At 40.6% G+C, this 21,668-nt stretch overlaps 1 protein-coding gene across 1 annotated transcript in view; it reads right to left on the bottom strand.

The window, feature by feature from the left end:
- exoc2 (exocyst complex component 2) overlaps positions 1-21,668 on the bottom strand; it is a 236,411-nt gene that overhangs the window by 112,224 nt on the left and 102,519 nt on the right. The window contains exons 7-10 of the mRNA XM_055651664.1: positions 12,873-12,953; positions 9,538-9,683; positions 6,965-7,046; positions 4,126-4,228 (exon numbers count right to left, since the gene is read on the bottom strand). Of these exons, the coding sequence (XP_055507639.1) occupies positions 4,126-4,228; positions 6,965-7,046; positions 9,538-9,683; positions 12,873-12,953 (412 nt within the window). The remainder of the gene's footprint in view (positions 1-4,125; positions 4,229-6,964; positions 7,047-9,537; positions 9,684-12,872; positions 12,954-21,668) is intronic.

Consider the following 21,668-nt stretch of genomic DNA (forward strand, 5'->3'; position numbering starts at 1 on the left):
GAATGGCCTATATTTAGATATAATTATAATACCTCACTATCTCACTAACCTCACTATCATTTTGTCAAGTTTTGACTAGAAGCAGAAAAAGTCCAATCGGACCGATTACCATCTCGTCTAATCTCAATTATCAGTACATCGATGGAGAATGTCGTCGACAGTGTTATCAAGCAGAATCTACTCTCCAATAGCTTTCCCAGCTCGGGTTTCATGAGAATCACTCTGTTCCAGACCTATCACTGCCCTGATCCAAACATGGATTTAAAAAGCTGAATTGCAAAGATGAGGGACTGCCCTCAGCATCAATATAGCATTGGATTGAGTGTAGCATCAAGGACATCTGATGAAACCAAAGTTAATTGGAATCAGAAAAAAAAAACACTCCACTGGCTGAAGTCATGCCTCACACAAAGGAACATCATTGTGTTTGTCAGAGGTTCATCATCCAAGCTCCAGGGCATCACTGCATAAGTTTCATTGAGCAATATCCCTGGCCAAAACATACAGCTTCCTCAATGACTTTCCTTCCATCATCAATTTATTAATAGCTTGCACGATATTCAACCCCACTCGCAATTCTGCAGCACATAAAGCTGTCCATGTCTGCATGCAACAAGACTTGGACAACTTTCATGCATTGGCTGGTAAGTTGTAAGCAAAATTTACAAGACTAAAGTACCAAGCAATGTTCATCTCCAACAAAAGAGGGACTAATCACCTAGACCATATTCAATGGCATCCCATTGCTAAGATCCCATTCTAAGGCATCACCACTGTCCAGCAACTGAACTGGACGTGTCGCATAAATACATGAGAAGGTCAGATGTTGGGTCTTCTGACATCCCAAACGCTTTTGATCATCCACAAGATAAATTGCAAGAGATCTCTCCGCTTCCTGGATGAGTGCAGCTCCAAAATTCTCAAGTTCAAGTCTATCCAGAACAAAGCCATCCACTCCAACAAAACGTTCCAAACACACAATCTTCACGTCATGAAGGATAAGGCCAGCAGTCATCTGGGAACCACAGCCACTTGTAGGTTTCCCTCCACATCACATCATCCTTATTCACATATGGTTGATAAATGGCCGATTAATCTTTGGGATCTGCGAGCAAATTGAATCACCAGACGATACCCATGTGGTCACAGTCAGAACCTGACTGTTTGACCCCAGGTTTGTGGCTCTGTGAGGCACCAGTTAGAACATAGAACAGGAACAGGCCATTTGGCCCTTTGCTGATCATGATGCCAAGTTAAACTAATCTCTACTGTATGTGATCCATATCCCTTCATTCACTGCATATCAGTGTGCATATTTAAAAGCCTCTTAAACACCGCAATCGTATCCGCCTCCACCACCACCACCCCTGGCAACGCATTCTAGGCACCCCGCACTGTCTGTGTAAAAAACGTTGCCCGTACATCTCCTACAAGCTTGCCCCATCTCACCTTAAAGCTATGTCCTCTAGTCTTTAATAATTCTATTAATTACACCATTAGTTACACCAGTTACACATTACCAGTCCCAGGTAATCATTAATTAAACTGTAAATTAGAAACATAGAAACATAGAAAATAGGTGCAGGAGTAGGCCATTCGGCCCTCCGAGCCTGCACCGCCATTCAATATGATCATGGCTGATCATCCAACTCAGTATCCTGTACCTGCCTTCTCTCCATACCCCGATACCTTTAGCCACAATGGCCACATCTAACTCCATCTTAAATATAGCCAATGAACTGGCCTCAACTACCTTCTGTGGCAGAGAATTCCAAAGATTCACCACTCTCTGTGTGAAAAATGTTTTTCTCATCTCGGTCCTAAAAGATTTCCCCCTTATCCTTAAACTGTGACCCCTTGTTCTGGACTTCCCCAACATCGGGAACAATCTTCCTGCATCTAGCCTGTCCAACCCCTTAAGAATTTTGTAAGTTTCTATAAGATCCCCCCCTCAATCTTCTAAATTCTAGTGAGTACAAACCGAGTCTATCCAGTCTTTCTTCATATGAATGTCCTGACATCCCAGGAATCAGTCTGGTGAACCTTCTCTGTACTCCCTCTATGGCAAGAATGTCTTTCCTCAGATTAGGAGGCCAAAACTGTACGCAATACTCCAGGTGTGGTCTCACCAAGACCCTGTACAACTGCAGTAGAACCTACCTGCTCCTATACTCACATCCTTTTGCTATGAATGCTAACATACCATTCGCCTTCTTCACTGCCTGCTGCACCTGCATGCCTACTTTTAATGACTGGTATGCCATGACACCCAGGTCTCGTTGCATCTCCCCTTTTCCTAATCGGCCACCATTCGGATAATAGTCTACTTTCCTGTTTTTGCCACCAAAGTGGATAACCTCACATTTATCCACATTATACTGCATCTGCCATGCACTTGCCCACTCACCCAGCCTACCCAAGTCACCGAGCATCCTCCTCACAGCTAACACTGCCCCCCAGCTTCGTGTCATCCGCAAACGTGGAGATGTTGCATTCAATTCCCTCGTCTAAATCATTAATATATATCGTAAATAGCTGGGGTCCCAGCACTGAGCCTTGCGGTACCCCACTAGTTACTGCCTGCCATTGTGAAAAGGACCCGTTTACTCCTACTCTTTGCTTCTTGTCTGCCAGCCAGTTCTCTATCGACATCAGTACTGATCCCCCAATACCGTGTGCTTTAAGTTTGTATACTAATCTCTTATGTGGGACCTTGTCGAAAGCCTTCTGAAAGTCCAGATATAACACAGCCACTGGTTCTCCCTTATCCACTCTACTAGTTAGATCCTCGAAAAATTCTATAAGATTCGTCAGACATGATTTACCTTTCATAAATCCATGCTGATGTTGTCCAATGATTTCACCACTTTCCAAATGTGTTAGACTAACTGGTCTGGAATTCCCCATTTTCTCTCTCCCTCCCTTTTTAAAAAAGTGGGGTTACATTAGATACCCTCCAATCCTCAGGAACTACACCAGAATCTAAAGAGTTTTGAAAAATTATCACTAATGCATCCACTATGTGTGGGGCTACTTCCTTAAGTAGTTCCAAAGCTTCCAAATTACTCTCTGTGACACCTTCTTGATGGAACAAACAAGACGACGTAATGCTCGTCTCAACAAGTTTTCATATCTTATAAAGCTACAATTATGTATGTGCCACGCATGCACTCACCACACCAAAGTTCTGGAGTAAACTAGAGATCTAATTCATTCCTGGGTACTGACTCAGCCAAAGGCCTCCTGACTCTGAATAGTCATTGCCCCAAATGACCTGGATAAACCCAACGTCCATTCCTAATTGGCTGCCCTACAACCTTTCCCGACCCTCTCACTGAACCACTTTCACTTGTGCATTCTTCATCTAAATGATCCCGTTCCCACCATCTCCTTCTGCCCTTTGGTAAATAAAGATTTCCCTTTGTAAGGTATGCAGTTACATATATTTCCATACAGTTACATAGGATAACAATTATGTTATTGCAATAATTTCATAATTTCAAACAGTGACCCATTGGATCTTCCAATGAGCGACTACAACAAAGAGAATTCCACAAATTCACAACTCTCTGTGTGAAAAGTTCTAAATGGCTCCAGCCTGAAAGTAATCCCTACTTTGTTTTAGGAAATAGAAACATAGAAAATAGGTGCAGGAGTAGGCCATTCGGCCCTTCGATCCATTCAATATGATCATGGCTGATCATCCAACTCAGTATGATTGGGTTATAAAATTAGATAGAAGTATTAGGAGAACACAGGTCTATTTGGCATATTTTCAAGATGTTACATAATTTGTATGCCTTTCTGTGATAGAGCAGAGCTCAGAAAGATGCTCTCCACAGACCCAGCAACTTGGGTTCATTGCTGACTTCCAATGCTGTCTGTGTGGAGTTTTTATTTTTTCCTTGTGACGATGTGGGTTTCTTTTGGGTTCTCCAATATCTTCAGACATCCAGGTTTGCAACTTAATTGGAAATAGAAATTATCCCTCGTGTGTTGGTGAGTGGTGGAATCGGAAGGGATTGAGAGGGAGGTGGGAAAGTTGATGGCAATGGGAGAATACAAATTGTAGTGGGATCGGATTAAAATAAATGGTACATGATGCTTGATGTGGATTCAGTATACCTGATATATCTTTTCTGGTCAAGCAGAGTTGATGGCATCTCAAGTAACTTGTCCATCAGCAGGATCCTCAGTGCATCAATACGTGTCTCTACTTCGGCATAAACTAGTACAGAAGAAAAATGATGAAAAGCATTTATTATCAACCGACTACACTAAAACTGCAAATGCAAAGTCCAGTTAGCATTACACCATCAGAGGAGCAACATTACCTCAAAGGACTGCAATATCTCAAGAAGGTAAGACACTTTTTTAAATACTGAAGATGAACGGAGAATAGAGCATTATCTTGGTGGTACATGATCCACAAGTAATAAAGTACCATATGGGTGGTTGTATTACTCTTTTGTTCAACATGAAACACACAATCGCGGATGACTTAGACAGATTTTATTATATGGATCCCATTATACAGTATACTAATATTCTTCACATAATTGCATTAGAAAACTAATCTGCCATAAAGTGTCGTGTAATTACAGAAAATGGCTTAAAACACACAGATCTAAAGGTATCTGTGGGGAGAGATATAGGGTTAACAATTCAGGTTGGAACTAGACAAAGTTAGATGTTAAATATGTTTTAAGTTACAGGGAAGGAGTGAGGTGGAAATAACAAAGAGAAAACATGTGAATGGGGCGACCAGAGATTGAATAATAAAAGTGGTTTTGGTGCAAACTGAGAAAGGATGGTGGGATTGTGCATCACACTTTATCTGGCTGGAGGATGTGTAGATAGAAGTAACTGAATGAAAACAAAGGATAAAGAGAAAAAAAAATGTCAGTGCTGGATCCACCGTCTAGTGTAAAAAAAAAGATTCAGAGACAAAGATAGCGAGGAAGCTCAATGGTGTATCTGACTAAAATTTCACTGAGATGGAGACGTTGGAGAAAGGAGCAGAAGCCTCTCCTATGAAAAAAAGTTTGGGATCAGAAAGGGGAAATTCAGAAGGGATAGTGAAAACATAGTAATGGCAGTAGGAAGTTATTGAGTACAAATTGTTGAAGTGGTAGTCCTTGATGCTAAAACAAAGGGGAAATTCCTTTATTAAAGCACTAAATTAAGTCTGCACAGGTTTGAGAGCGAGTAAAGGGCCTGTCCCACTTACGTGTCCTTGGCACGCAAATTACGCTACCTCGTGGCCGCGTTGAGGCGCACAGCATCGTATGGCCACGCGGGGCCGGTCCCACTTAGAAGTGCAGAGGGGACGTAGTTGTGCACGACATCACGCGGGGCTCCGAAATTTTTCTAGTGAACAAAATCTTTGCGCGCCAACGGTCTGTCGTGGAACTGACGGCCAAAGTGGGACAGGCCCAAGACCCTTGCGCGATGCAACGTCTCCCCTTCAACAGCAGCAGAAGCAGGCAAATGATCACCGAGCTCGGCCTGGGGCTCACGTCCGTTGCGGTCCAGATCCGCCCCCACTTCTACTCCCAGAGCGGGGCCAATTGAAGATAGACACAAAATGCAGGAGTAACTCAACGGGACCGGCAACATCTCTGGATGAGAAGCAATGGGTGACGTTTCGGGTGAAGGCCCTTCTTTTCAGACTGAAGAAGAGTGTCGACCCGAAATATCATCCATTCCTTCTCTCCAGAGATGCTGCCGGTCCCACTGAGTTACTCCAGCTTTGTGCCCATCTTCAAATGGCGTCACGCGCTCCAGACGGCTGTGCGTACACATGGAATCGCGCCCGACCTTCACGGGACCATCTCGGCTCAACGCGACCACGAGGTCGCTTAATTTGCGTGCCAAGGACACGTAAGTGGGGCAGGCCCTTAAGTTTATGCTGGTTGGAGAAAGAGGTCAAGACCATTCAAGTGCTAATGCACGGAATTAAGTGTGGACCTAAGGATATGTCAAGAAAAATGACTACAAGTAATTTTCTGTAATTCACTAGAAACGGCCAAGATGGTCTGGTACCATGTAATGCAAGTACGTACATACTGAACATATGAGTCATGCAATGCCATTAACCTGCATCTCTACAGGTACATACATAAAAGGTTGTAAGATGCAGTAGATAGTCAACTATTATGGTAAATGACTCCTAAGGTTTATAGTCAATAACTCAAAACTATGGTAATGCCAATAATATCTTAGTACAATTGTTTTGTACAAAGTTCTATATATTCTTGATCAAGACTGATTATGTAACATTACGTAATTGATTATATCTCATTATGTAAAATGATGTGACTGTAAGGTCATCTCACATCATGGTAAGCATCACAGCTTTAAACATCAGATCAGTCACTAGAATGGTAATATATTTTAAATCCTTTAGTTATCGCAAGTAGGTTCAAAAAGCTGGTACATTGCTCTCTATAAAGATAAGCCACTGGAAATGTGAGGTGGAGATCAAAAATAATGATGGAATTTGACATTGAGATGAATGGATTTATTGAAATAGATAAGTTTCAATAAAAATAATGGCACCCCAGAACACTAATAGTTTAGATAACATGATCTTTGCGTCAAATGGCAGTAAAAATGACTATCTAAGAATTGAAATTGATGTGAGGCACCCATCCCATTATATCAATTAAATTCACTCTCAGTACTGAACTTTTAAGTTACTTGCAGTAACTTAGTTAAAGCAGACTACATATATCTCAACTTGAAATTCTGCTACCATCACTGTTCATAGAAACTAGATGCAGGAGGAGGCCAATCGGCCCTTCGAGCCAGCACGTGTTCAGTGTAGTATTTCAAAGCTTAATGATAAGCAAACATTAAAATAAGTTACATGATGTCCTGCACATTTCCTACCTTTTCCAGTACATGTTTTGCTGAATATAAACTACTTCTTACAAGATGGGACAAGTTTTGCAGCCCTTACCTTTTTGAAACACACGGACTTCAGTTTTCCCAAACAGTGACTTAGCCTTTTCATAGTCATTTATAACCACATCGTAATCACCCTGAGGAAACAGGTATTTATCATTTATAAAAGCAAATTAAAGAGGCATCTTAAGATTTTATTTTTAATTGTTACTAGACCAACGGGACCCAACGGGGGTGGGGGGGGGGGGGGGGGGGGGGGGGAAGTGGGGGAGAGGGAGGGGGGGGGGGAGAGGAAGGGGGGGAGGGAGGGGGGGAGGCGGGGAGTGAGGGGGGGGGGGGGGGATGGGGGGGGGGAGGGGGAAAGAGAGGGGAAGGGGAAGGAGGAGGGATGGGGGGGAGAGAGGGAGGGATAGGGAGGGAGAGGAGGGAGGGAGGGAGAGAGGGAGGGATGGATAGGGGGAGGGAGTGAGAGAGAGTGGGAGGGAGAGAGGGGATTGGGGGGAGGGAGGGGGAGGTGGAGAGGGAGGGGAGAGGGGGGGGAGGACGAGAGGAGGGGAGGGGGGGGGGGAGAGGGGGTGGGGGAGAGGAGGGGAGGGGAGGGGAGGGAGGAGGAGGGGAGAGGGAGAGGGGAGAGGGGAGAGGGGAGAGGGGCAGGAGAGAGGGGCAGGAGATGGGGAGAGGGAGAGGGGGAGGTGGAGAGAGAGAGAGAGAGAGGGGAGGAGAGGGAGGAGGGAGAGAGAGAGAAAGGGGGAGCGAGAGAAGGGGGACAGAGAGGAGGTGGAGAAAGAGGGGGAGAGAGAGGAAGGGGAGAGAGAGGAGGGAGAGAGAAACAATAGACAATAGGTGCAGGAGTAGGCCATTCGGCCCTTCGAGCCAGCACCGTCATTCAATGTGATCATGGCTGATCATCCCCAATCGGTACCCCGTTCCTTCCTTCTCCCCATATCCTCTGACTCCGCTATTTTTAAGAGCCCTATCTAGCTCTCTCATGAAAGCATCCAGAGAACCAGCCTCCACCGCCCTCTGAGGCAGAGAATTCCACAGACTCACCTCTCTCTGTGAGAAAAAGTGTTTCCTCATCTCCATTCTAAATGGCTTACTCCTTATTCTTAAACCGTGGCCCCTGGTTCTTGACTCCCCCAACATCGGGAACATGTTACCTGCCTCTAGCATGTCCAAGCCCTTAACAATTTTATATGTTTCAATGAGATGCCATCTCATCCTTCTAAACTCCAGAGTGTACAAGCCCAGTTGCTCCATTCTCTCAGCATATGACAGTTCCGCCATCCCGTTAATTAACCTTGTAAACCTACGCTGCACTCCCTCAATAACAATAATGTCCTTCCTCAAATTAGGGGACCAAAACCGCACACAATACTCCAGGTGTGGTCTCACTAGGGCTCTGTGCAACTGCAGAAGGACCTCTTTGCTCCTATATTAGATTCCTCTAGTTATAAAGGCCAACATGCCTTTCGTTTTCTTCACTGCCTTCTGTACCTGCATGCTTACTTTCATAGACTGACGTCCAAGGACCCCCAGATTACGTTGTACTTCTCCTTTTCCCAACTTGACACCACTTAGATAGTAATCTGCCTTCCTGTTTTTGCTACCAAAGTGGATATCCTCACATTTATCTGCATTAAACTTCATCTGCCATGCATCTGCCCACTCCCCCAAACTGTCCAAGTCACCCTGCACTGGCCTCACAGTTCACACTGCCACCCAGATTTGTGTCATCTGCAAATTTGCTAAGGAGGAGGGGGAGAGAGGGGGGAAGGGGGGAGAGCGAGGAGGAAGAGAGAGGGGGGAAGGGTGGAGAGAGAGGAGGGGAAAGGGGGAGTGGATTGTTGAAATCATGACGTTAATCTGTACCGCGATATGTGGGCAGCTCACTTTTGGCGTCGGCGGATCTGAATGAAAGGGACGGACACACACACACACACACACATTTAACAAGTACTAGACCAAGTGCAGACCCGTTGGGTCTGTTCCCGACATGCGCGGTTGCAAGGGGGGGTGGCCTGACTTCATCGCGCAACGCCACGCGCTAGGCTACGCCATCAAGATGCTGCGTACAACGTAAGACGTCGAGACGCTGCGTACACCCGTCGAGACGCTGCGTACGCTTGTCGAGACGCTGCGTAGGCCCGTCGAGGGCTGACAGGCCGTTGACACGCGGGATTTTTGGAGAGTGCAAGCCCGCGGGGACGCCGAAAAGCAGCGGGTGACCAGCCGATCTGTGCCTTCCGCCAGCATGACAAAGCCGGGCGGGGGGGGAAGTGGACGAGAGCCGGGCGGCAACAACGAGAATCGCTAGTGAAATGTGAAAAATGTCGGTGTTTTTGAAGTGCCGGCCGGCAGCAGCCGTTATGGTGGCTGGTCAGCATGATTTTATTAAAAATGTGTACAGAAAAATGTCTAAATGTAATGAGGAGTGGATATGTGAATGTAAAAGTGAAATCGCTAGCGAAATGGAAAAAGTCTTGGAGTTTTTGCCTGTGGTTTTGGCGGACCAAGGAATTAAAGGCCAAAAATCTAATCTGAAAATCTAATCTGACATACACCCACAAACAAACAAAGACACACACACAGTTTTAAAAGTATACAGATAGATTTTATAAACTTTACCTTTTGAATGTTCCTTTCAATATTAAGAGGAAGGTTAAAGAGAAATTTAAAGCGCTGTAGAACATTTAGTGCATTTCTTGTGGAATCTGCTTTATCCTTACGCCCCAAGACTTCTTGGAACAACGTATCGGCAGTATTACTCGCACCTGGAATGAAAGAAAAAAAAGTGAATGCACCCATACAGCCTAAAATACTGCCAGCTGCAGAAGGACAAAAAACTGTATAGTTTGTCAGAAGATAGACACCTTTCAAAATCTCCCAATCTGTGTAGGAAGGAATTGCAGATGCTGGTTTAAACCAAAGATAGACACGAAAAGCTGGAGTAACTCAGAGGGTCAGACAGCATCTCTGGAGAAAATAAATGGGTGACGTTTTGGGTCGAGACCCTTCTTCCAAACTTTTGAAGAAAAGTCTAGACCCGAAACATCACCTATTCCTTTTCTCCAGAGGTGCTGTCTGACTCGCTGAGTTACTCCAGCTTTTTGTGTTAATCTCCCAACCTACCACATTGCAGATCTTGCACTTTTTTTAAACCTGCACTTTCCCTGTAACTGTAACATTATAGCACTAAATGCAGCACTCTGGTATTTTGCTCTTTGCACTACCAGTTGTACTTGATCATACTCATATACAAAGTTTTTCCATTGTTTCTTGATAGACGTGACAATAATGAACCAATATTAATATCAAATGTACTCAAAACATGTTATAGTATAATTAATTTTGCAGTACAATGATCACTTCCATGAAAAGCAAAATAGAATTTGGGCTCACTCAGCAGTTATCATACACTTCAGTTTCCAGTGATCGCTATCAAATTACCATTCTAACAAAAGCAGTCAGGTAGAAATGTAGCTCATCATCTATGATTGCAATACCTCAAATGATGCAACTAAATGCCTCATGTTCATATCTCTAGTGAACAACAATACATCACATTTTGCAAATATTAACATGAACACATTTCCAATAGTAAAATCTCAATTATAAACACTGTATTCAACATTAAATTAGAGGTACAAGTCATAACTCTTTCCCAACTTCAGATCTTGCAATTTAAATCTGGATTCAGAACATCATAGAAATTAACTGTTATGTAGAGACAATTCCAGACAATTCTGAGCAAGAATCTCATTTTTGTCTGCTTCCAAGTCGATATTCCTTTAATTTTAAAATTACATTGCACAAGTTCAGTTTTGCTACAAAATAGAAACCAATTCAATCAGCATTAAGCTTTAGTTAAATTAAACTGTAATGCATTAGACAGACAAATAAAATAGCAAACTTAATATCTGACAAAGCTCATCTGTCTTAAATATGTATTCGGAACCAGGTGGTAAGTGCAGTTTAATGGCAAATCAGATGAAAAAAGAACAGTAACTGGAACTTAAGAAATGTGTTGCTTTCTATCTAATAAAAGGTTGTAATATTAAGGAACCTTGCTCAAAAGGTACAGTTTCTTCAGATTTTTTGCCAACACTTTTATTTTACATTAGGTTTAGTTGTCAATTTATATTTTTGCTGAATCATAAACCCATATCTGACTCAAGTATAAAAGAAAATAATCACAATCTGAATTGTAAGGTGTTTTTTACACAGTTCATGCATGTTTCTAAAGCATTTCCAAAAAGTCTTCCCCAATAGTCTCTTAAAAAAGCTATCAACAATTTTTAATACCTATTTTAATTTACTTTCAGTTCGATGACTTAAAACAAACATCTAAATTTGGAAAAGCAAATTAAAAAAAAAAGACTAAAATAGATTTGTCGTTCAATGTTTCCAGCAAGGATTGGCATTATTTGGTCTAGTGACTATACTATAAGCAAAGATAGGAGAAAAGCACATCGATCACACTGGGTGGCTTACATGCCATTTTCTCAGTCAGCTCTGTGGGTGGTCAGCGAAAATTTATATGTTATCTATGAAATACCCGCATTTATATTTAGAAGTGCATTATATGCAACATATGCATTGTTTGGAATTTTATGCGCTGTTAAAATAATGATAGAGCCATTTCAATGAAATGTATTTTTCTATAAAGAAACAATATTAACACTCCAACAAAGCTAACCTTATCATTTTGAACCAATTGCAATATTATCCACTTTTAAAGAAATCAGGCCATTTATATAAGTTTATTTACTTAAGTTAAAGTAAAAGTAGCTGTTTATTTACTGTACATTATCATGATTTATTTCTCTTCCAGCAAATTTTAAGAATGTTAAAGAGACATGTCAAATACAGTACTCCTATTTCAGGACAAAAATAACAAAGCCGTATCCACCAACTTCACAAAACCCAACTGAAGCTACAATTTCAGGTTTCCTTTGCCTTTATCTGAATGATTTTAAGACAATTACAAAAAAACGTTTAAAGAGATGGGGGTTTTTTAAATCGTGAACGGGCATTGCCAGGTACTCTGTAACTAAAAGTAAGAAATTACTTACATTTTTCACTTTCGTAAATGCGCTTATTAGCAAACCAGTGAGTGTTCTATCATTATTTTAGTAGCGAATAACGGCTCTGCTTGAATTTGATATCTAATAATATTTTTCACTTAAAATGCATTTCATTAATTTCAACTTCTCTTAACCATTAAAATAGTATTGCCCAGATCATAATATTGAACATAAATTTACTCTTCAGTTACAGCAGTATTAATAATCGAAATGCAAATTTAATTTATATCACAATTATAGTTGAAACGGCTGAACAATTTAACAAAACTATATTTTTCATGTGTTTATGGAAAATAACTCTTTAGGCAAAACACATGAAGAATGTCTCACCAATTATAGAAATTCTACAATACAAGATTCCATTAATTTGAAAGTTTTATATCTCTTTATATACATTATATTCTTACATGAAACATCAGAATAATCACACTTTTCAGTTTAACTACAAAATGGAGACCATTAGTATGGATACTGTTTAATGAAACTTGCTCCCATGCAAATGTATATAAAATTGACCGCATTTTGGTTAAAAATATATATTTTTAAATTATGACTGATATAGGCAATTTATGATTTAACACTTAATGTACGTGCAGAAATAAAAATACACTGTAATATTCATTGTAGTATTAAATGTTGGATGCATTTCTAAATACCAAGATTATAGGTCAGTAAATTGGAAAGTAACTCACCGAACAAAAACTTTTCTTATTTGATAAGTATTCTGTCTATTAAATTCACCACATTTTATCTCAAGGAAAATATTTTAAACACATTTAAAATGCGTTTAAAGTACTGATTTCTAAATTTGTTTACAAGCAGAGACCCAGAATAACAATGCCCATACATAGGTATGGTTGAAAAAGTAGAACTCACGGTTGAGTACATTCTCCAGTTTCTGCGTCATAGATCCTTCCACTTTTTCCGTACCATCCACTTCCAGTTTTTGATGAATAGCTGGAATGAAAAGTACAGTTCATTCAATAGGCAGTCATTTATTTCAAGGTGAAAAGAATATGTACTAGTTTAAACATTTTTTTCCACAAGCACTTTACATTACTTCACCACTTTTGGTTTCTGGATTTAATACAAAAATAATTTCCAATTTCCTTCAGGAAACTAACAAAATTAAGGTTACATAATCTTCAAAATTGTAAAATAACATCTAACAAAGAGCCGTTTTTTCTTATTACCCAAGTATTCTGCCTATTCATTCTCATCGGACAAATATTTTAAACACATTTGAAATGTAATTATGTACTGATGACCAATAATTTCTACAAAAAAAATCCACAGTAAAAAAGGACAAAGAATAAAATGAAAATTACAGATCAATTGAAACTAAAAAAAGATTAAAAAAAAAACTACAACTGAGCATTAAAATTCAACAGAATCCGAGTAGTCAAAAGATCTAAAAGATAGACTTCCCACCTGGTATAAATCCTTATGTAGACTCCCTAAAAGCAATGGAATCATGCTCAGAAAGTTTGTAGGTTTCAAGTAAATCCATGTGCTAATTACACATATGAAAACAACATTAAGGATTTTTCCCCAGTTAGTCGGTAGTACATGGGCTGTGACCGTATCAAAGCAACCAGGATTAATGCTATTCAAGCCAGCTTGTTTTTATCCCCTTGCCTCATGCCTTTTATGACAATATTAATAACTGCAAAAAAAGTTAGATAGGACAGCACTAAGCATTAAATGCTGGAAATATTCAATAAGCTAAGCAGGAACAGCAGAGAAAGAAATACAGTTGAAACATTAACACTCTATCTCTCGCCACAAATGCTGAATATTTACTGCATTGTTTGCTTTGATTGCAGAAGACCAGAATCCAAGATTTTTTATGTTAGCCACACAAAGTGTTACATTTATTTTTTCAGAGTTGGAATATTGGAGAATCTAACAGGATTTGTTAGGCAGCCTGCAGAAAGATAAAGTTCATGTTTCAGATCAAGGCCCTAACATCAGAACTTAAAGGCCATTGACTACAATCTTAACTATCCTTTGCTGCGCCAGATGTGCTGAGTACATCCACCATGTACAGCTTCCCACCCACTGTCCTATTTTGCTTTTGTATCAACATTTTCTATCCTTGCACTGTGAAACATGACAACAAATGCTGGCGTTAAACCATCACAAGTTAAAAAGGTAGTGACTGATCCAGAGATGCCTCCAAGCGTTGCAATGCTTTGGTGCATTTTGCACCATAATTAAAAATCTGGCATCTGACCTTTAGAGTCATTTCTTGCTGTAAAATATCATGAAAATGGTACTGATGTACAAAATGTATTGAATTTAAATGATGTGCTAAGTCATAGGTCCCAACACAAATTATTCTTGATTAAATATTTTGTAATGTAAAATAATATACATTTTTTAGAAATTTATTTTTCAATTTTTACTTTGATTTTGTGTAAATTCTAACCTTAAATTCAGGCCATGAAAAATATTTAAATTGATAATAAATTGAGCTTTTTCTTCACGGATAATTGGCTGTGAGCACGATTCAATGTGGCAGATTGAGCTCAGAGCCAGCTTGATGACATCACTGTTGCTGGATGGCAGTGCTCACATGTGAGAGAATAAAAGACCACGACCGAGGTCTGGCGATCATCTTAACTCCTTCCTTCAAGGTCAGTGGCAAACACTGTTGCCTTGCGAGAGACAAAAAACTGGAGTAACTAGCGGGTCAGGCAGCATCTCTGGAGGAAAGGAATAGGTGACATTTCGGGTCGAGACCCTTCTTCAGAGTCTGAAACATCACCTATTCCTCTTTTGCTTTTGAACCAGCATTCTCCATCCTTGTACTGCATTATGACAGCATTATGACAGCAAATGCTGGCGTAAAACCATCACGAGTTAAAAAGTAATGCCCCTGCCCCACTTAGGAAACCTGAACGGAAACCTCTGGAGACTTTGCACCCCACGCAAGGTTTCCGTGCGGTTCCTGGAGGTTTTTGTCAGTCTCCCTAATGGTCGAAAGTGGTTTCCGCATCTTCTATGTTCTGGCGATTATTTAAAAAAATTCAAAACCGGCCGCGACTAAAAATAGGTTGCCATTTTAACAATCGGTAATTTTTTAGTCGACGCCAGTTGCGATGCTAGTTGAATAGTTCTCAGCGTTATAAATTATAGCGATGTTACAAAACTTACCTTCAGCGGCTCTGCAGTTCTGCCACTGGCCGTGTGCTATACGTTTGCGCCTTTGGGGGGGGGGGGGGGGGGTGGCGGGATTAAAATGCCGTTTTCTCCTGCTTATCGGAGGCGGCTTTCCTCTGGCTGCTAAGCTGCTGAAGAACAATCGATCCCGATTTTTTTATTTATTTAATCGCGAGAAAATTTAATAATTACATTAAAATAAAAAGTGCCTTCTAATGCCCTCAATGTGACGGATCGCATGAGGGGGACAAAACATAATGTAAGTCGTTTATTTTACTTGTTTCTCGGGATGGTTTTAATCTAATTTTCCTCTGCGAAAATGTGATTTGGGCCCCATATGAACCAGTAGTGTTTTTCCTGCGATATGGGGTTCAAATTCACCACGAATGCAACGTTCCAATCGATCGCGTTCCAGAAAAACCCACTCGCAAGATGATTTTAATGCTCTTTATTTTGGACAATCATGTCATAAGAGCACCTAAATCATCTATATTTTGTGTTATTGTCTACCCATAGTCTAAATATCAGTTTTAGTCCCATGTATTGTGCAAAAAAAAAAAAAAATTAATTATATTGAGTGGATGTTTCTCGATTAATTTATGGGAATTAAACATTAAATTCCTTCCATTTGGCATATAAATTCATGGCAGTGAGATTTAAAAATCATGTTATATTGTGAATTCTTGTGTGAATGAGATTAGTTTGTTATTTGGATACTTTAAAAGAAAATCCTTTTCTTAAGAAATTGAATCTACAGGACATTCTTAATGGGAAAGTAGTGGACAGAAAGGCATGTCATGTGTGGTTTGAAGAGTAAAAACTTGTAGTTTACAATGCCAAAATTGAAATGTTGTGGAAAAACAAGGTGTACAGAGTTGCTTATTGGTTACAATCTGAGGAGTATGATGATGCTACTGATTATGATATGCCAATGTACCAGCTAGCAACTGATACAGTCTATTGCTAGAAATTGTCATTTATTTACCTATCTGTTACGTATTTACAGCATATAATATTAAAGTTCTGATCTTGAAAATATCAAATTTTTGAATTTTCAAGGCAGTCTGGGTGTTTATTACTATTTCCGTCACAACGGTCAATTTTGTAATTAACTACAATTAGGTAATTAACTAATTATATACTTTAATTTCAGGTAATCTAAGTAATTCAATATGATCATGGCTGATCATCCACAATCAGTACCCCGTTCCTGCCTTCTCCCCATACCTCCTGATTCCACCGAGTCCGCGCCGACCAGCGATCCCCGCACATTAATACTACCCTACACACACAGCCAATTTACACTTGTACTGAACCAATTAACCTACAAACCTGTATGTCTTTGGAGTGTGGAAGGAAACCAAAGATCTCGGAGAAAACCTACGCTGTTGCAGGGAGAACATACAAACTCCGTACAGACAGCACCTGTAGTCGGGATCGAACCCGGGTCTCTGGCACTGCAAGTGCTGTAAGGCAGCAACTCTACCGCTTCATCACTGTGCAATCCCTTAAGAATTTTATATGTTTCTATAAGATTCCCTCTCATGCTTCTAAATTCCAGTTCATATACAGTAAGTTTGAAACAAAGCTGGTACATAGAACAGTTTGGACAGGAACAGGCTAGATAGGTCTCTTAAAAATAGCGGAGTCAAGGGATATGGGGAGAAGGCAGGAACGGGGAATGATTGGGGATGACCAGCCATGATCACATTGAATGGCGGTGCTGGCTCGAAGGCCCAAATGGCCTACTCCTGCACCTATTGTCTTTGTCTATTTATCGTATACTTTCCATTTGTATTTGACCTCCCAAAATACAATGTCTTTCACTTGTCTGGATAAATCTTCAGCTCTCATTTCTCTGTCCATCTCTCCAACTGGCCTAAATTCAGTTGTATCCTTTGACAATCTTCCTCACTATCCACAATTCGACCAATTGTTGTGTCATGTGCAGACTTGCTAATCAGACCACCTACATTTTTGACCTTGCCTCCTCTTACCAAATTTACAAAAATATTGGATACTTCTGCTAATCTAAAGAAAAAACAACTCGCTCAATGGTCAAACCTTGGGATTTTAAACAAAGCACAAGCAGATCGATTGCGGGCACAACTCCTTATTTACAACATCAATGTTTTCATCTGCTTTCCTAACATGTTCCTATGGCAAGCTAAGGAGGAAAAAATGCAGAATGAAAATTCTGCAATTTACCAACTCGAATCAAGATATTTATCAGCAATAATTTCATTTGTTATTTTAATTCATTCAACTCAAATTACAGATTTGCAAAGGATTGAAGAAAAAAATTAAGTGTGCTGCTCTCAGCTGTATTGTTGCAGCATCCCCCTGATCATTCCACACGTTTCCTTTAACTCCGCATCTTCCCTCACCCCGAGCACCCCATTCACCTCCCCACCGAATTTAGCTTGATCCAATTCAAAGTCACTACTTTAGAGAATTCCTGAATTCAAATCCCCTATTTATATTCAAGGAAAATTTTAAATATTAAAAACAAACGGCCCACTTAAGAAAACAATTATTTGCCAACATTTCATTTTAAACAGGATTAGTAAAACTATTTTTAAACTATACAAGAAAATCAATTGAATGGCACGTATACACAATTTCCCAATACCAAATTAATCCTGCACTGCCTTCCTCCCAAAAAAGATATAAATTCCCATCCTTTTATTATTAGAAACACAAAGATTCCATGAGGTAGCATTTGCAGTTAATAGAATCAAAAATTTAAAACTCAGGAGCCTGGCTAACATGTACTTGGTAGCTGGAACACTTACGGTATCAGGGGTTATGGGGAGAACGCAAGCGAATGTGGTGTGGGAGAGATAGATCAGCCATGATTGAATGGTGGAATAGACTTGATGGGCCGGCTGGCCTGATCCCGTTTCCTATCACTTATGAACTTATGAAAACAATTAATCTTACCGTATAGCACAGAGCTGCAGGTCATAGCTTCTCAATTACAGATACAAGCATGTTTTCAATATTTTGCGTGTCTCTACCCCTACTACCATTGTAATTGTAATTGTAATTGATTTTATTAGCCAAGTATGACAACAAAACAAGTTTGTAAATCATATGAGCAATTTGATTTGCCATACAGTCATACCAAAAAAGCAACTAAAACACGCAACCACATAAAAATTTAACATAAACATCCATCACAGTGGCTCCTCCACATTCCTCACTGTGATGGAAGACAATAAAGTCTTATCTTATTTCCTCCCTTTTCTCCCGCGGTCGGGGTAGTTGAACCATCCGCACTCAGAACGATTGGAGCTCCCGCAGCCTGCGTTCAAAGCTCCCGCATCGGGACAAATGAAGCTCCCGTCATCGGATTGGTCGAAGCTCCTGCCGCTTGGAGCTCCCGAAGCCAGTCCCTAACCAAGGACCGAGAGCTCCACGATGTTAAAGTCCGCAAGCTCCCACGGTTGGAGCTTCCGAAGCCGGTCCCTAACCAAGGAACCGCGAGCTCCAAGATGTTAAATCCGCAAGCTCTGGCGGTTGGAGTTCCCAAGGCCGATCCCCAGCAACTCACCAGAACCTCAATGTTAGGCCGCAGTGCAGGCGGAGGTATGATAAGGAAAATGTTGCATTTCCGTCGAGGAAAGCGATTTAAAAAAAATTCCCCCACCCCCTCCACATAATACAAAACTAAATATACACTAAAACAACATTTAACAACAGACTAAAAGAACAGTAGAGAGAGAAAGGGACGAGACAGACTGTTGGCGAGGCAGCCATTGTACGGCGCCATCCGGTGGTCAAATGGATGAAAATATATTTTTTCATCTCCTGATTAATCCTTTGCCAATATCTTCAAATCTAGATATTGATATTGACCCCCCCCCCGTTAAGAAACGGAGTAAACAGGAAGAAACTGTACTTGCCACAAATAATTCTATGCACATCAATTAGCCCCCTGTCCATCAACTTCATTTGTTCCAAAGTAAACAACCTGATATCCAATCTTTCATCTTTACAATAATTCAATCCTGGCAATATCTCTGGAAATCACCTCTTCTGCGCATCACATATTTCCTGTATTGTTCCCAAAATGGCATAAAGTACTCAATCTGTGGTCTTAACTAGTGTTGTCCCTCAGCTAGTAAGAAGAAAGCATTCCGCACACCTTTTTGTCATCCTGATACCTTTAAGAATCTGTGAGTGTGCACTCGAATCTCAACACTGTTTCTCCAGATCAATTTGATAATTAAAGTATATTCCTTTGAATGAAACTTTGATCACATTTCCAATCCACTACCAAAAATGTAATCTTTGAGTATCTTTCCACATTGGCTTTCTGACATATTTTATTTATTTCCCTGATACGGATCAATCTACAATAAATGTTGGATAGAGGACGTATTCTTGTATGCAGTGCCAACTTTGGACAGAATATAAACATGATTGGCTTGCTTTTTGCTTCTATTACAGTCAGTTTGGCCAGAAACCATTGAACTAATGCCACATTAGGGAACTTCAAGCCAGATTCATTGGCTATTTTAAGATGAGTTAGAGTGGCCCTTGTGGCCAAGGGGATCAGAGGGTATGGAGAGAAGGCAGGTACGGGATACTGAGTTGGATGATCAGCCATGATCATATTGAAGTATTTGGTGCAGGCTCGAAGGGTTCCCTTGGCTACTCTGCACCTTTGAAAATGTTTATCATTTTATTTATTTCCCTGATATGGATCAATATACAATAAATGTTGATTTAGAGGACAGTTTAAAGGGATGCAGTGCCAACTTAGAGTTGACTGCAGGATAAACATTTTTGGCTTGCTTGTTTGTTCTAAGTGATGTCAGTTTGGCCAGAGCAAGTGTTGAATAATGCTGGCTCGGGAGGCTTTGGCAAGAAGGCTAAGCAGAGAGTGACAGCAAGAAAAGGTGAGGTATTTTCTTCGTAGACACAAGGAACTGCAGACGCAGGAAACTATGGCAAAACACAAAGTAACTCAGTGGGACAACAGAGCATCCCTTTGGACTCTGCTTTCTTTGAAAAGATGACAGTGTTGGGTCCATATCCTTCTGATTGATTTAAAGGTACACGTAAAAGCTGGATGAGGTCTGCTTAGAGATAAAACCAGGAGCAAGTGATTTTAGGAGGATACAGGTGTCGAGCCTTTGATTAAGTATTTGAGAAAAGGTGAGGCTCTGGCTCGGGAGACTTTGGCAAGAAGGCTAAGCAGAGAGTGACAGCAAGAAAAGGTGAGGTCCTTTTCGTAGACACACTATTTTCTCTGCAGGAAACTTTCTTCATTTACTCGTTTTCTGGAGTCACACAGTGGGACAGGGAGCATCTTTGGAAGGAATGGATATCTGACATGTTTTTTCTTATTCTTCTGATTTTTTAAGGTACAAAAAAAAAGAAGTTGTACATAAAATGTATTATGAAAATATATATTAGGGACTTTGGTGCCATATGAATGTGGTTACTTCTAAAAAAAAAAAAAATTAAAAAAAGGTTCCATTTAGAAAGGAGACAAAAGGACGCTAGAGGAGTGTAATGTAAATCCAGAGGGAGAACTACAGGTGGAGTAGGTTGTGGGTGAGGGTGCAGGGGGAAGGGGGATGTTACTTGAAAGTGGCGAATTCAATGTTAATTCCATTGGGTTATAGGCTACCCAAGCAGAATATTTGGTGCTGTTCCTCCAGTTTGCGTGTGGCCTCACTCAGGCAATGGAGGAGACCCAGGATAGAAATGTCAGCATGGGACTGGGAAGGGGAATTAAAACGATTAGCAGCTGGGAGATCCAGCAAACCTTTGCGGACTTGGTGCATGGGCTCGGAAAAACAGCTGCCTTTAATACGCTTGGTAGGTCTCGCCTCATATTTAAGAAGGAAATCAGGAGGGCAAAAAGGAGCATGAGATAGCTTTGGCAGATAAGATTATGGAGAATCCAAAGAGATATTAAGCAAAATAGAGTAACTAGAGAGAAAATGGTTTATAAGTCTCCCGGTCCTCACCAGATATATCCATGGATAAAATGAGAAGCTACAGATGTACCTATCATCGTAAGGCATAGTTGGTGCTGGAAGACATGAGAGTGGCTACTGCGCCTCTAATTACAAAGGGCGGCAAGGTGGGAACTATAGACCAGTAAGTCTAACATTGACAAGTTACTGTAGAGGAGTCTCAGTGATAACACATACATGCCTTTGGAAAGTGAGAATTTGATTAATGATAAGTCTGCATAGTTTTGTGCATGGGAGATCATGTCTCACAAGTTTGATTTGATTTTTTCAAAGTCGTAACCCAGAAAGTTGATAACGGCAGGGCCATTGAAGGTTGATGTGGGCAGGGCCATTAACGTAGTCTATATGGACCATCAAGCTCTCTGATTTGGTTCCATATGGTAGGCTGCTCTGGAAGGTTAGATTGCATAGGATTCAATGAGAGTTAGATAACTGGATATAAAGAATTGGCTTCAAGGTTAGAAGGGTGTTGTTGGAAGTTTGTTTTTCACACAATTTCCAGTGTCTAAGT

This window comes from Leucoraja erinacea, chromosome 2 (assembly GCF_028641065.1).
Source record: "Leucoraja erinacea ecotype New England chromosome 2, Leri_hhj_1, whole genome shotgun sequence".
NCBI lineage: Eukaryota > Metazoa > Chordata > Chondrichthyes > Rajiformes > Rajidae > Leucoraja > Leucoraja erinaceus.